Source organism: Urocitellus parryii, chromosome 5 (genome assembly GCF_045843805.1).
Source record: "Urocitellus parryii isolate mUroPar1 chromosome 5, mUroPar1.hap1, whole genome shotgun sequence".
Classification (NCBI taxonomy): domain Eukaryota; kingdom Metazoa; phylum Chordata; class Mammalia; order Rodentia; family Sciuridae; genus Urocitellus; species Urocitellus parryii.
In genome coordinates, this window is record NC_135535.1 from 51,013,095 (window position 1) to 51,028,124 (window position 15,030).

Consider the following 15,030-nt stretch of genomic DNA (forward strand, 5'->3'; position numbering starts at 1 on the left):
GAAATCTCTTGAAGGGTTAAATAAAACCATGATGATGAAGATGATGAAAGTTACAGGTGCAAAGAAATAGAAGAGATGAAAAAGGTAATTTACAAATTAACACACTGAGATTTGTTCCCTAATTCTTGGAAACCCTGTCATGGATATCCCACAGTTCTAGAAAGGCCCTGCTTAGCTCCGCTGGGAAGATGAGGTTCCATTCAGATGAGGACAGACAGACCCCCAGAACAAGGTAAGTGGGTGGTGGAGGGTGAAAACAGCTGAAAGGAATCAAACTTTGGGAAAACCTAACCCAACAGAAGGATAACCAGGTAAGGACAAAACAGGCCCATTTTTGAGAATCATATTAAATGCTTTTAAAATAGATACTAATTGTTCTCACTCAAAATTTCAACACAGTGCTTCTCTGTCTTGAACAAGCATCACAATAACAGGGAGGACTTGCTAAACACATCTTGTTAACCCATAGTTTTAAAATGAAATCTGGGATGAGGTCTAAACATTTGTATTTCTAGAGTTCCCAGGTGGGGACCACATGATAGGAAGCATTTTGGTGGGGTACACTGCATGAAATTGATGATGGCCTGCATTTTAGGATGCCAAGAATATGACTTACAATGTGGGGGTCTTCATCACCCCACTTCTCCTCTTCCAAACAAGTAAATCAACAAAACAAAAGATGAAGCATTTCAACAACAAATGTTATGATGCCAAAATCCATCTGTAGAGATGACTTTTAAAGGTGAAAATTAATCTGTGAACAGTGGGCAACTCTGCACATATTTCCTTAGAGACCAATCTTTGAGAATTGTGTAAAAGTTTCCTGTCAAATTTTTTAAGACACATAGGCACCAGTATGCTATAATTCCTGCATTTTCACCTATAGAGTTATCCTGATGGAACTCCCCAAAGTCTATATTGTAAGCACAAAAACATATACAACTGCTAAATATTTTACTGAGTAAGATGAAATCTGAGTAATTCTACAAATGTTTCCCTTTTCCCCAATCTTGCAGATTCTTGGAGGCCTTTCTCATGGCTTCGGATAAGGACAAGCAAACTTGACCCAATTGTCAGAGTCCCAGATTTCAAAATCTTCATCAGAGAAAAAGTCTCTCTCAATACAAATGACAAACCTGCCAATCTGGTAAGGAGGTAAACAGTCTACTGCATACCTCAGTGGACCATCCATGCATCTGTGCAGGAAATAAGCAGAATCTTTAGGAAACAGAGAAAAATATTTTTATAAAGAAATTTTATTACATAATTTCTGTATACAACAAACATAGGAAAAGGGTTTTTTAATGAAAGTTTCATCTCATTTTTTAAAAGTTTTGAATTGTGTAGAGGAAATTCATTACAAAGGTATTTAAGTCAATAATAATATTTGATCTCCAAAACCAATGATAATCCTTTTCATATTTAAAGCAAGACATGTTAAACACAATTAACATGGAGAGATTTTCAAATTGTTATGTCATTTTATTAAGAACATAAAATACATCTAAGAAGTGAAAACTTTTGCCACATAGAAATGTTTTCTACTACAATAGATACTGTTGTTTTCTTCAGATTTGCTCAGCATGGCTGTATAGATGTATTTTCTGCACACCAACAAAACCCTTCATCTTCCAAAGGTGCAGCAAGAGCTGGAAGGCAGAGAGGGAAAGTCCCATGCACTTCCAATGCTAAATGGCATTCCTCCCACAGATCACATACACCTCACCATATTGACTCAGTTCATTGCACTCCATATCCTGCAAAAATAAATCTAGGGCTCGACAGCTGACATTATTGCTCACTGACATTTTGGTAATATATTTCCTTAACATAAGACAGAAATATACCGAAATTTGATACCACTTAAACCCAAAAGCAATTTGGAATTAAACCACATGCATACACCCTGCTCCCCCATGCCCCCCTTTGATGGATGTTGCATTTTTCTTCAAAGTTAGTGTTGGAAAATAACTGGTTTTCCTTGGGGGGGGCGGCTAAAGATTAGGAGAGACATATATTTTTATTCTTATATTTTTTAAAATTTGGTTTTTGAGGGAAATGCTATGCCCTACTATAAAAATGAAGAAACAATGACAATCAATTCTTTGGGGAGAGGGCAGTCCTCTCAAATTTCTTTCTCACCTAGGCCAACTCTGTGGATCATATCCAGGCAACCCTGTGGGTAAGGCCACCACACATGGCTAGAGTGGTTGAGAAGTTCTGTGTGCCTGTGAGAATGGATGGGAGGCCATGGGAAACCCATTTCTTTCTTCAGCTACCCCTATATGAGATCCTTGTTGTTGAGAAATATTCAGCATCCCTCCATGAAGTTGCGAAAGATTCTAAGAAGGTCTGGATGCCAATGGCTGATCAGGTCTTAAATTTTACTCTTTGTTTCTAGAAGGGAGTGAAGCCTGTAAGTTCCAGCATGACCCCAGAGTATGAGGTGTAATATCTACAGCTGAGGGAATAGCTGGATAGTCAGACAACAATGGCCTCTTATCTGAGCATGTTAAGAGCATGACTCCTCTGGGATTGCATCCATGATGACACAGAGTCGCCAGGATGACAGGGCCTTCCTCACATGCCTAAAGTCAGGCAGGTACGCCAACATGATGATGCTCACATTTTGATTTGTCACAACTTTTCATTCTCATTTCCCACTGTATAATTGTCTAGTGACCCTCTTTCTTCTTTTTCTCTTGATGCATGAAAGGAAGATGTCAGTCTTCATAAGCTATCAAATAGTTATAAAAATAATATTTTAAAAAACGACATTTCAGAATGAGCATCCAAAGTTATATATACAATATATATTAGTCAGTCACACATGATGCTTTCACACCTGGCTATGGCAACATCAGCTTGTACCTGTGAAAACCTTATTGTGCACAATGACACCAGATCACATGTTATAAAGCAGCCGAGCAAAGTTTCTCAAAGTAAAACCAGCCATATTGCTATAAAGAAAAATGTCTGGCTCTTGGCCCAACCATTTCCATACTAATCGGCTAAGTCAACCTCTGCTTCTTTATATTTCAAATGCCTAGGCTTCAGTTTTTGAGGCAATTAGAACCAGATCAGTGTAACTTTACAATACTGATCTTAATTATATAGCAATATAGTAATTTTGCCCTGAGAGTGTCAATACATTTACAAATATTGTGAGTCCCAGTTTGTACATGAAGAAATAGGCACAGAAAGGCTAAATGGCTTGTCCCTTGTTGCACAGCAGGTTAGTTAGGTCAAGTGTGGAGCATGAGCCTGGTTCTTTCTACTTTAATGCCCAGCATCTTTCCAGGGGTAACCTAAAGCTGTGTACAAGGTTCCTACTTTGGGTTCTGTTTGTTACTTGTAGTATCCTGCCAGCTTTTCTGCCAGTACTGATTTTTTTGAGGACTCAAGGCTTCATCCTTGGTCTTCTCTGGATCTCTCTCATTTTGCTGTCCTGAAGAAGTGTGTTGTCCCAGAATTTTATTTTATGCAGGGGGATTAACCAAAATGCACTTCCAGCTGCAGTTGGTATTAAGTGTGGAGAAAAGTCTTATAAAAAGGCAATGGGCAGGTGTTCTTCTTTGTGAACTTTGGACAAAATGGGACTCAACATTTTACATTTGTCTTGCACTCCAATGGTCTCAATGGAAAATAAAATAAAATAAAGGCCTAACCGTGAGGTAATGTTTACTTCTCTGCCACAACACTCAGAGTGCCCCCTCAGATCTGGCAACAATTTAACATAAGGAAAGACTTTAGACCTTCACACCCTTTTAGTGAGAAAAAAACGACCTTAGCTCAGACTTTACACAAAGCTGGGAAGTCTTCTAGACATCCCTCATCCTTATCGTAGGTAGATCTGTAAAACGCCTTAAGACCATGTGTCTCAATGCCAGGCACATCCCAGCTCTGGTCCCTGCTCTGCTAGAACTTTGCTTTCACATCTGAAGACCAAAAACCTCTGCCTCTTAATCAAGAGTTAACAACAACAAAACTCAAAAGAAGGTAGGTACTCAAAGAAAAGAATGCCAAAGGCTACTTAAGTGACTTGTGAAGAAGTTTCACAAAGCTATCTCCATTTTCAAAAGCTATAAACAGTCCTGGATCTAGTCAATAGCAAAATACATGGATGGAAAGGGCCTCTGTTTAAGCAAAAGAAGAAAAATACCAATAGCACAAAACTGCCCTTAGAGTTTTGAAAAAATATATCTATTAAGATAAACAATTTTGATTTTTTAATAAGCTGTGCATTAAGTACACTTTGTTTCCATCACTCTCCATTTCTCTACAGCTCCGCTTTGTCTGCCTGGGCTGAGCTGCTGACCTCGCTGCCTCCTTCCGCGCCACTGCTGTCCGCAGGTGTGAAAGACAAGGAAGCTGAATTTATGCAGTATCTTTTGCCGGTTGGACGAGGTCCATCATCAAAAATGTGCCCAAGATGAGCCCCACACTGAAAGAGAAGAACAACATGTAAGGGAGAGTACGCACAAAGCAGGCTTTCACAGCGAGCAGCTTAAATGGATGGCCAGCCCGTGCAGAGATGATGGAAAGCATCCTGGACGATTTCTAGTCTGCCTGTCAATCGCAAAAAAGATGGTTGCTGGCAGGCTTTGCCCCACATGCTGAGAATAAAAAACACTAGAATTGTGCATATCAGAAATCATTTAGGAGCCACTGTATTTTTTTGATCTGCTAAGTCTCTCAGCCAGCTGAAAAACGACTGCAGTAATTTTATGAATTGTATTGACCTTTGATCTCCTCTTTGTAAGAAACATGGCAGAATAAAATCTCTCCCCCCTGCCACTACTTTTTGCTTTGGGTGGGTGGTTTTAGATATGCAGAAGTCCACTGTAAAAGATACTGTTTAACTGGCCATGACGGAGGTGATGTTTGCTTTCATGGGCAGTAAAACTTAACATCAGACAAGCATTGGATGTTCTTGGAACCCAGTGAAGCAATGGCAAGGCTCAACAGATTTATGTCACGGTCACCAGGGCTGCAAGTGTAGCAAATGGAAATGTCTTGAGCTCACGCAATTATTTTTTCCTGGCTCCCATTAGTGCAGCGTCATGCTGGCTTCTTTACCTTCTGAACTACAGTGTGGAGTTTTTGCTAAAGGAAGATACTCTTTAGCTAAAATCAATACCACTGATTATTCAAAAAGTTGGGGAAGGAGAAAATGCCTGGAGTTCAGACAGACAGAAGGACGGATGGTTGCTTAAGCTAGTGTTTAAAAGAAATCCAGCTCAGAAAGTTTTTCAAAAAAGGCTGGCTATCTAACTAAAGCCCAGCACTGACTGCCTCAACATTGACGATGGCTCCAGGAGACGAGAGCATGCCACTTCTCCCACCCTTTCTCAGCAGGGCCAGGAGAAGATGGAGATATTAGTGTACCACACTCAGTGGGTCCTGAAAATATATCATCTGTCATGGAACAAAAACACCCAAGCTAGGGTAAATGACTTCCATTCCTTCATTTAACAGACATTATGTGGTGTCTACTACCTGCCAGGCTCTGTCCTAGACTCTGGAGGTGTGGGCAATAATCCCTGGCCTCAAGAGCTTACATTCCAGTGAGAAAGACAGATAATATTCAAGAAAATTATGAACTAAATGTGTAGCATGTAGAAATCAATGCTAAGGAGGGAAGGAAAATAAAAACAGACCGTGATATGAAGACAATGAAGCATCTAAGTCCAGAGCAGGTCTCCCTGGGAATAAGAACCTGAAAGTAGCAGAATTTCTATGGGAGAGCATTTTGAGGAGAGAGTAGAGTCATGATTTAGATAAGAACATGATAGAAAAGGCCTATACATGATTTATTAATTCTTCTCACTGGGCTGATTCAATGTATAAAAATCTTATAAATTGTAAGGAAAGATATGAATTGACAAGGGACTGGGGCTGAGATACTAAATGGAGATGATGAGAGAGAAATGAGGCAGGATGCTCATTACATTGGAAAGAACTAGAACCTCAGTCTCCCTACTGAAAGAGCTAAACTCAATTCTCAAGGGATCCTGAGTTATTAATAAATAGCACGAACAGTAACTTTGACTATATGGCATTTCCATGTTAAAAGTGCATTCTTATTTTTCTTCTAATATACTGTGTCAGCTTATTAAAGAACTAAAAATGAACCCTGAACTGATTTGATCTATTGCCTGGAAAATATGAAACAGGCCTAAAAAACAAATCTTGCATTATTTTACCACATTCAATGCAGGTTTAGGTAATATCAAAGCTGACAGCTCAGATTGCTTTTCCTTTCTATAAACAATTGAGGCCAAATTTTCAGGCATCAGCTGCTAAGATGCACTAGTAAGAATATATCTGCTTGCCCAATAGTCACAGGAATATGCCTATTTTTGCCTGCCAAAATAGCCGGTGTGCAGGCCAATAGGAACTGGTGCTCTTGGTGACCAGGGTATGAATACAATTACTGATCTCTCAGACAGCTTTGGCATTTGATCATCTGGTATCTAAAAGGTGACATTCTTGCATAAAAGTCTTAGATGGGAGGGTGGGGGTGTGCATGTGTTTAAAGAAAGATTGCAGCTATCTGGGCAAAATATATTATATGGCCTTCCTTTCTTAATCATCCTTTGAGCATATTTAGAAAACAGTTCTATTTAAATTACTCCAAAAATAAAGTATAGCAAGGATATTCTTGAAGCCATTTAGAAATAAGTCTTCATTTCCCAAATCATTTTTAAAAAATCCAAACTACAGTAATTTAATCTGTAGCTTCATTAGTTAATCTGGAACCAGTCTTCTGTTAAACAGAAAGGAAAATGCTGCCTTTAGATTTGTCCCTAAAACAGGCGGAAAAAAAAAAGCGAGGAAAAGAAATTATAGTTTGAAAAGTCAACAAAGATCACTTGCAAACAAGTACATGGGTTGGGGATGTGGTAGGGAAATTCTCAGGAAAGGTGTGATGACAGCTAATGGCTTCATGATATTTGTCACAAGATGTTCTGAAAGATTCACACCAGGCTTAGGTTACCAAGGGTGGAGCAACATTTTAAAGCGTAGACAGGTGTCATTTATATCTATGCAATCACATACCTGCCCACCTGTTGCCTGCAAAGTGGCAAGGTCTTTTGAAAGAAGACTAACCACACATTGCCCTTTATGTCTCCCATGAAAGACCAGGTTTCTTAGAAAAGTTTGCAAGCCCTGAAGGCTCCTCCCTGAGGGCAATGCACATGGAGCCCATTCTTTCCAGCTTCCAGGCCTGGCGCAGGCTGGGATGATGAATGGAAGTTGTCAGTGATGCATTGTTTCTTTAGCCTCCTGCAAGCTCTGCCTCCCAGCTCTAGCCAACTGCCAATGTGTTGGGATCTCTCAGCACACCTGGTTGTAACTGAAACAAACTGGTTTCCCAATGAAGAAATCTCTGAAACTGAAACGTGCTGTTAAAGATTTACTTCAGGATGGGATCTTTGGTGTGTTTTGAAAGTTGTTTTTAATGGTTATGTAGTTCTTTATTTTACAGGTAAATATAAACCACACCTGAATATTCTAGACTTCACTCTGAAAAAGGATAAGTTCACTGTTTAAAGTAAAAATTTAATTCCCACAGAAATCCTTATCATCTAAGCCTCCCACTCAGAAGAGTTGACAAGAACCTGTACAGAACCATGGAAAAGGACCTCCTTAAAAAAAAAAGTGATTGAGCATCAAATTTAACATAATTATCTAAATTCTGACTGTAATTTTCAGTTGTGTGCATGAGAAACACAAATAGTGTATTCCGCAGCTACATATTTCTGCACTGATGTATTTCCCACTGTCCTAGAGGGCTTTCTCTTAACTGTTCCTAGGATGCTTGGGCTTTATTATTGTCATTTTCTCTTAAGTGTTTGATCTACAGCATGAAACATTTTCAAAGCAGGGCTTTTACACTTGGGCACATGGGGCAGAAATGGAAAGAGAAAACAGTTTTAAGAAGAAAAGAAATTTACTTTGCCAGTAGTATTCTGTTTTCTCCCACTGTTATTGAAGACACTTGTGTGCAAGTATGGGCCCTTTTCCTCTGTGCTCGTAATATTAATCTTTTGCCAAGGAAATGATTGTGAAGTCACCAGTTTGGCATTATGATTTTACTGAAAGATCAGAAAAAGAGAGATGGACTGTTGAGTCAAAAACCCAAGGGTAATACATGGGTATCTCTAATCATCAGCAATATATGATTTGTCATCTGCAGAAGATTAATAAGGTTTGGAGTTTTACCAAAAACTGCTTAACTTCTGAAAAATACTTTGTATTGGTAGATATCTACCTTTCTATTAACTTGGCTGACCTAGGACAAATTAAAAATAACCTAAAACAAATATAAGAGACTTAATCATAGACTCAAGCAGTAGTAGGAACTGTCACAGACTCCAACTTGGGCAAACACAAGGATCTGATGGTTTCCTCAAAGATTATTACAAAAAGTTAAGTGATTTATTACTCTCCCATTTGCTCCAGATGTAGAATTTTGATATGAAGAAGGAAAAATTCCCCAAGTATTTCCAGGAGGGACTTAAGTTGCCAACTACACTTTGACCATGTGAATCTTGCCTCTTTGTGCTGAATTTAATCTTCTGACCAAGTGTTGCTTAATAGGCCGAAGTTGGAAGATTAGGAAGAAGCTGTCAACCGATTATTCACAATAGTCAGTGAAGCTGGAATAAAAGCAACCTAACTTATCACAAGCTGAAATATAAATAAAATTAAGGAAGATTATTCATAATTGAAATCATGAGGAAATGACTGGCCAGGGAGAAGACACACATACCCACCAGAGTAGGCAAACTGAAGATAGAATTGGGATGCAATTCCTCAATTCAGGAGCAAACAGGAAACAAATAGGGCTACAACAAAATGCAACAGGGCAGCCTATTCCTCCATAAGCAACAATCATGAAAGCAGGAGGAATCCTACCACTGCCCATTTTCTGTTAACCCAAACAGCTTGCTAGGTTTCTTATACAACACTCTGTAAAAAGGACCTAATTGCAAAATTTCTTGTAGAAGTGGCTTAAGGACCGAACCAATCTTAACGTTCTCAGTAAGAACTTCATTAAAATATTATTACCTAAGAAGTCACTGAACATATGGAAAAACTACAATGTACTATAAATGTGGTAGGCTACAGGCTCCCAACTTGTCTGTAAGTCCTACCCAAATATGAGACCTAATTAATTGCATTCATGATATGATTATACCACAATTAAAAAAATAATAAGAGTCCTAGTACTAAAACAAGAATTAGGAACCCATAGACCGTATTGCAGGCAGGCAGGTTGAATCTACTGGTTCGATTCAGTGGAAACTCAGCTTATTTGTGTTGGCAGTAAAAGGGTCTTTATATTTAGATATTCCACCTTTACCCCAAAGGAAGAAGTATTCCACATAACATGCTCAACTGAGAATGTCTGTAAGACACTAAAAGCATCTAACAAACTCCTCACAACACAAACTACATTAATGCAATTCACCCCAGAGAAGAGAAAACAAGAATTTTGGAAAAGGAAAAAGCAAACCAGGAGAAACTTCCCACACTCTCTCACCAGCAAAAAACAAAAACTACCCTTCTCCACAAAAAAGGAGGAAGATGTGATAAGAAGAGAAAATTTAAATTGGGGGGGAAAAGGTAAAAAAAAAAAAAGAGTAGCCAGTAAATGAAAAATAATGTTAAGAATGAGAAAGTAGGAAGCAAAACACAAATGGTTGCTCTAGCATGGGAACTATTACATCAGTTATAGTTATTACATATTACATATATTACATATTACAACTATTACATCAGTTATTTTTTTAAGTCAAGGTAAAAGGGATTTATGAGAAAAAGGAAAAGAAAAAACAATAAAAGGAAAATAAATGTATCAGAAACACACAAATTAGATGACAAAGAAATTAAAGTAGAATCTCCAGCACGCTTCAATTTAGTGTGCTGAATTGTTAGGGGCAGACATCCTGGGCTCTGCTTACACAGAAAGAGCCAGCAAGCCTATGGGTCTGTAGTGCTGGAACCCAATAATCTCCTACAGGAGCTCACTGCAAAGCATGTACTTTCATACATGCCTTAGTGGAATACGTTTTTCTCTCTCTCTTTTTAAATTTAGAACTTTTATTTAAGAAAGAGTTTAACACTTTCTAAATATGAAAAGTGAAGATGGTAGATAAAAAGCCATAAGGGAACAGGTCAATATTAGGTCTTCACACAACCCTTAGGAAAGAACCCAAAGACTTAGTCTTTGTGCAGAGGGCCAGAATATCTCTCATGAATGTCACCTAATCTTGGCATTGCCTGTGGGTTTTATTCCTCTTTGGTCACTGTAAGACACATTCAAGAATGATCTTTTCTTAATTACTGTTGATTGATATCTGGAGCTGTCATAGGGAAAAGAGGAAGTTTATTTCAACTGAATTCTAAGAATTAGTTACCAAAAAAATAAGAAAGTAGAGCCTTAAGGAAAGTGAATAACATATACCTCACCTCACTTTTTCTGTGCTTTTTAATCTTGTTTTCATAGGACTCATTGTTTGAAAATGGGTTGTGAGTGAAAAGGAAAGACACAGTCATAGAGCAGCTTAAAAGAAAAAAAACTATTTTTAAAGATTTACTAAGTACTATGTATTTAAACTACAAATTCCTGTGCATCAGCCTGTCTACACTTTCCTTTTGTCAAAAATTCTAGATTCTTGGGTAGTTTTAATTTTTTGGTGACATTTATAAAATCATCAATTATAATTAAATTGATCTCAAAACTGAATTGCATTAAAACAACTACAGGAAAATAATGGGATTTTTCATTTAATTTATTATTATTATTATTTGTGTGTTTGTGTGTGTGTTTGTGTGTGTGAATATGTGTGTTGCTGGATATCAAACCCAGGGCCTTGTGAACACTAGTCAAGTACTCTACCATTGAGCTTCATCCTCAACCCTAATACGGCTCTTTCCAGTAACATTACCCTCATTCCATTGTCTCTCATATAAAGCTTTGGATTCAGACTGCCTTGCACTGAAGTTTCACTTCTGCTACTTAAATCTGCGTAAGTTTACAAAAGTTCAGTTGCCCTCTTTGTGACTCAGTTTCATCTACTATGTAATAAGGGAGAATAGCAGGACCTACCTCATTAGGTTATTGAGAGTATTAACATGGGGGAGGTTTTTAAATGCAGTGGTGCAGGCTACACCTAGCCCAATTAATTCAGAGTGGCTGGGGATGAAGCCTGCATCAGAAAGTCCCACTACCATGTTCAGAGACTCATTTCTGAGATATGAGGGTATAAAGAAAATGTGATACCTAATCTATCTTTCAAGGGAGAGAGTGAACCCAATACCTATAAGACAGTAAAATTGCCAGCATTATTTTTTATTTACAAAATTGGAAACAGAATTTCATCATGTGGTCAGGTTCAAACCAATCTCCCTCCCTAATTGGTAAATACTTACTCCCTAAAAATCTTGTGCTTGATAAAGGGGGTTGAAAAAAATGGATAAAGGGTAAGTAGACGAATACTGAGGGAGGTCCTTGTCACAATCACTTTGCTATTACAGCCTCCTGATTGTACCCCCTTTACCCCTGAACTGTTTATAGACATTTCCCAACAAATCCCTTTGTAGTATCAATGAATGTCCATGCCACAATCGGACTGTATATTTTATTATTTAAAACAGATTAGAAGAGAAGGCCTGCCTATCATAGGATATGCAGTTACTCTTACTCTGTATACATGGAAGTTCTAGCTATATTTCTGGGTTTAGGTGCAAAATATCAACAAGTTTATGTCTCTGAACAAATTAACTACTCTTGCTTCCTTCTCGAAACATGCTCATTTTCTCCCTTAGAGCCAGCATTAATTTGGCTAGAAAGAAATGGACAGTATTGATGAGAACCTCCTTGGAAATGAGGATGTCAACATACTAGGAGAGGCATGCTACTCTGTCCTCAACTAGCCTACCACTGAACTTCCACTTCTACAGCTTCTCTGCAATTTCCCTCCTAATACCCACTCAAGAAAAGCCATTTCTGGGGTCTTCATTGACTGTGTTTGGATCACAGACATTAAAGGCACTACGAATGAATGATGAACTTGAGAGAGAAGATTATCAAAACACCAAGTTCTACCAGGCCACAAAATGAAATTTTCATATACCTACTAGGTATATTTAATATACCTAGAGAATAGCTCACTCCCCGCTACATTGAGTAAAATGAAGGGATTTTTGTCTTGCCAATGATTTTGTTTAATAGTGTTGAAGCTAAAGATCAATATTTCATCAGACTTGCAAAACACCTGAAGACTGACTGAGGTATCATTCAAAATTTAAAAAGACTTCATTGTGCTTGTCTGTTCCACTTGTGAATAGTTGCTTGACATTGGTTGCTGTATTTAGTACAAGCAAGAGTCTTGAAAGTGTTATCACTGTCAAGTGAGTGGCCTATTGGGTTGTCAGGTGGGGTTAACTAACCTGAGAGCAGCTTGTTTCCACCCTGTGCATCCCATAGGAAAAGTCATCTGTGAACGTGATGGCCTCAGAACTGATCACGTCATGGAAGGAAGGCCAACCTGGGTGGAGCAGGCATAAGAAACAGAAACAGAGAAGAGAGATATACATTTGTGAATTAGAATGCAATTTTAAATAAGTACTAAGCAAATAATGTCAATACTTACAATATGACTTATGCTTAACTTTTTCAACTTGAAAAAAATCAAAAGCTGAAGTATATTTTGCAAGATACAATTATTTTTTTAAGACTAACCCTTTTCTCACATCCAACTTATAGTTGCATTGGGGTTTGATGTCTCATGAGACATTATTAGGCCATCCAATAGTTTTCCCAAATTTTGAAAGTTCTTTGTCCCCATTTTTTCTTTTGTCTCCAGAGTCACTGGCATGACCCTGAAGCACTATTTATCTTCCATTATGACACTGTGCAAAATATAATCAGTTAATCGGTCTGGCTTTTTTTTTAGTACTTTTTTGGGATGATTAAAGTATAAAAAGATGAATAATCATTCGGATCAAATTTCCCAGGACAAGGTGTATCTGGAGCATGACTTATGTTCTTTGGGAACAGGCTTGCTCACTTTATAGGAGAAATTCATAGAGCAACAGAATGCAAACTTCAACAATATCATTTCCAGTTTCAAAAAAATAAAAAACAAATTAGCTCATGCCAAGTTTTTATAAGAAACTGGCCCAAGCTCCCCATCCCCCACTATACAAGAGTATAGTCCTCACAGTCGGGGCTAGATAGAACACCACAAATTTAAACACTTTTCAACTCCTTGATTATAGCTCAAGGTTGCTACAAAAAAAAAAAAAAAACAGGAAAAACCTTAAACTTCTAGACTCTTAACATTTAAAAATTAGTTACGCTAAGTGTCAGTATAATTTTTTAAAAAGTTATTTCTGCCTATTTCCTAAATAAACTCTAAGCTATAGAATTTGGTTTACAATGGTTGTTTTGATATATTTGGGTATCTTTGTTCAATGACAGAAGTGTCAATTGCTCATGAAGACAAGTGTTAGTGGTGATATTTAGGGACACTGAAAATTAAAGCCATTTATCTATTAACTCCCCCAATTCACAGTGTCCTTTTGCACTGTGTTCTTTCTTTTTTAACCTTCCATGGTCTAAATCATTTTTTTTGGGGGGGGCACAATTGATTCAGTAGTAAACAGAGAGAAGAGTAAGAAATTTGTTTTAAATTTACCGTAAAGTTATCTTTGTGCACGTGTGTGTGCATTCGTGTATACACACACACATACATTTCCCCCTATTTTTGAATTCAAAATAGGTACATTCAAAATAGACACACACACACACACACACACACACATATGTATATGTGTATACATATACATTTAAAGTAGCCTTATTAACTTACTCTTCTGAGAGCAGAAGAGTAAGTTACTTATCTAAGCTATACAGGCATTAAGCAGCAGAGCCAAAACTAGAATCTGAGCATTTTGGCTTTCAGACTGTCTTTAGATTCCACTTTCTTCCTTAATAAAAGCCTGAGAGGTCTTCAATTGAAGCACTCTAGCAGCTAGGAGGCTGAAGGCTGTAAGAAATCTTTACCCTCCTGTCTGGATTAGTTGATTGTTTCACTTCTAAGACACTAAAGCAGATAATGAATGCACCCCAAAACAATACCTATTCTCTCACTTTCTAATGGCTAAACTACTCAAAGGGAAAGTCTAAGAGTAATGATGTAAATAATTCAATCTACTTTGAGACATACATAATTTTTTATTCATTTACCTAAAATAACCACAAAGACTTAGAAACTCACCATTTAGCAGTAGCATTGAGAAAACCGCCAATTGTATCTAGAGTTTCCTAATTCTATTTCTCTCCTAATAATTTTGAATACTTGTCCACTAAAGATTTGGAAGGGAAGAGACTTCTTTCAAATGAGCTATGTATTTTGTCTACCTGAATTAAATATTTATAAATTTGTTCCAGGAAACTGTATTAAAAAATAGAACGGTGAAATAGAGTAGAAGTTCTCAAAAGACCTCAATGTTCCTGGGGAACTACTAATACTTGAATGTTGTTTTTGTTGTTGTTGTTTAACATGGAATTATTTCATTGAAAGAGGAATTAAAAATAATGAAAATAAAAATCAATAAAGACATTTCAAAACTCCTCCAATTCACAGTGTCCTTTTGCACTGTGGAAGAAATGCAGCTCTCATATGCAATATTCGATTTGTCACCCAAATCTTGATCACTGGAGACTGACAGGAGAAACCATGTTGAAGACTATAATCCCCAGTGATGGAACATATTTTGGGGGGGAAAAAATCAGAGCTAACTTCACCAGTAAGGTTAACAAAGGAGACTGGCGAGTTGCTTTGCTAGGTCCCTCAGAAAAAGCCAAAGTCTGTGGAAAGAGAATCCATCAGAAAGGTAAGTCCTTAATGACAATCAAGCTAAGAAGGACCTTCGCCCAAGAATAAATTGTCTTATGGCAGAGAAGCCACAGTGATGACAGCACTTTGAAAGCGGAATTCCCTCATCATG

The 15,030-nt window shown here is 37.7% G+C and overlaps 1 protein-coding gene across 3 annotated transcripts in view; it reads right to left on the minus strand.

Moving 5' to 3' along the window:
- Positions 1 to 1,238: 1,238 nt before the first annotated feature.
- The window catches only part of Msrb3 (methionine sulfoxide reductase B3), a 156,716-nt gene continuing 142,924 nt past the window's right edge, over positions 1,239 to 15,030 (minus strand). For all 3 annotated transcript variants that reach the window (XM_026386607.2, XM_026386608.2, XM_026386610.2), the window contains 2 exons: positions 12,466 to 12,563; positions 1,239 to 4,444 (listed from right to left, as the gene is read on the minus strand). In XM_026386607.2, coding sequence (XP_026242392.1) covers positions 4,280 to 4,444; positions 12,466 to 12,563 — 263 coding nt within the window. In that variant the 3' untranslated portion in view covers positions 1,239 to 4,279. The remainder of the gene's footprint in view (positions 4,445 to 12,465; positions 12,564 to 15,030) is intronic.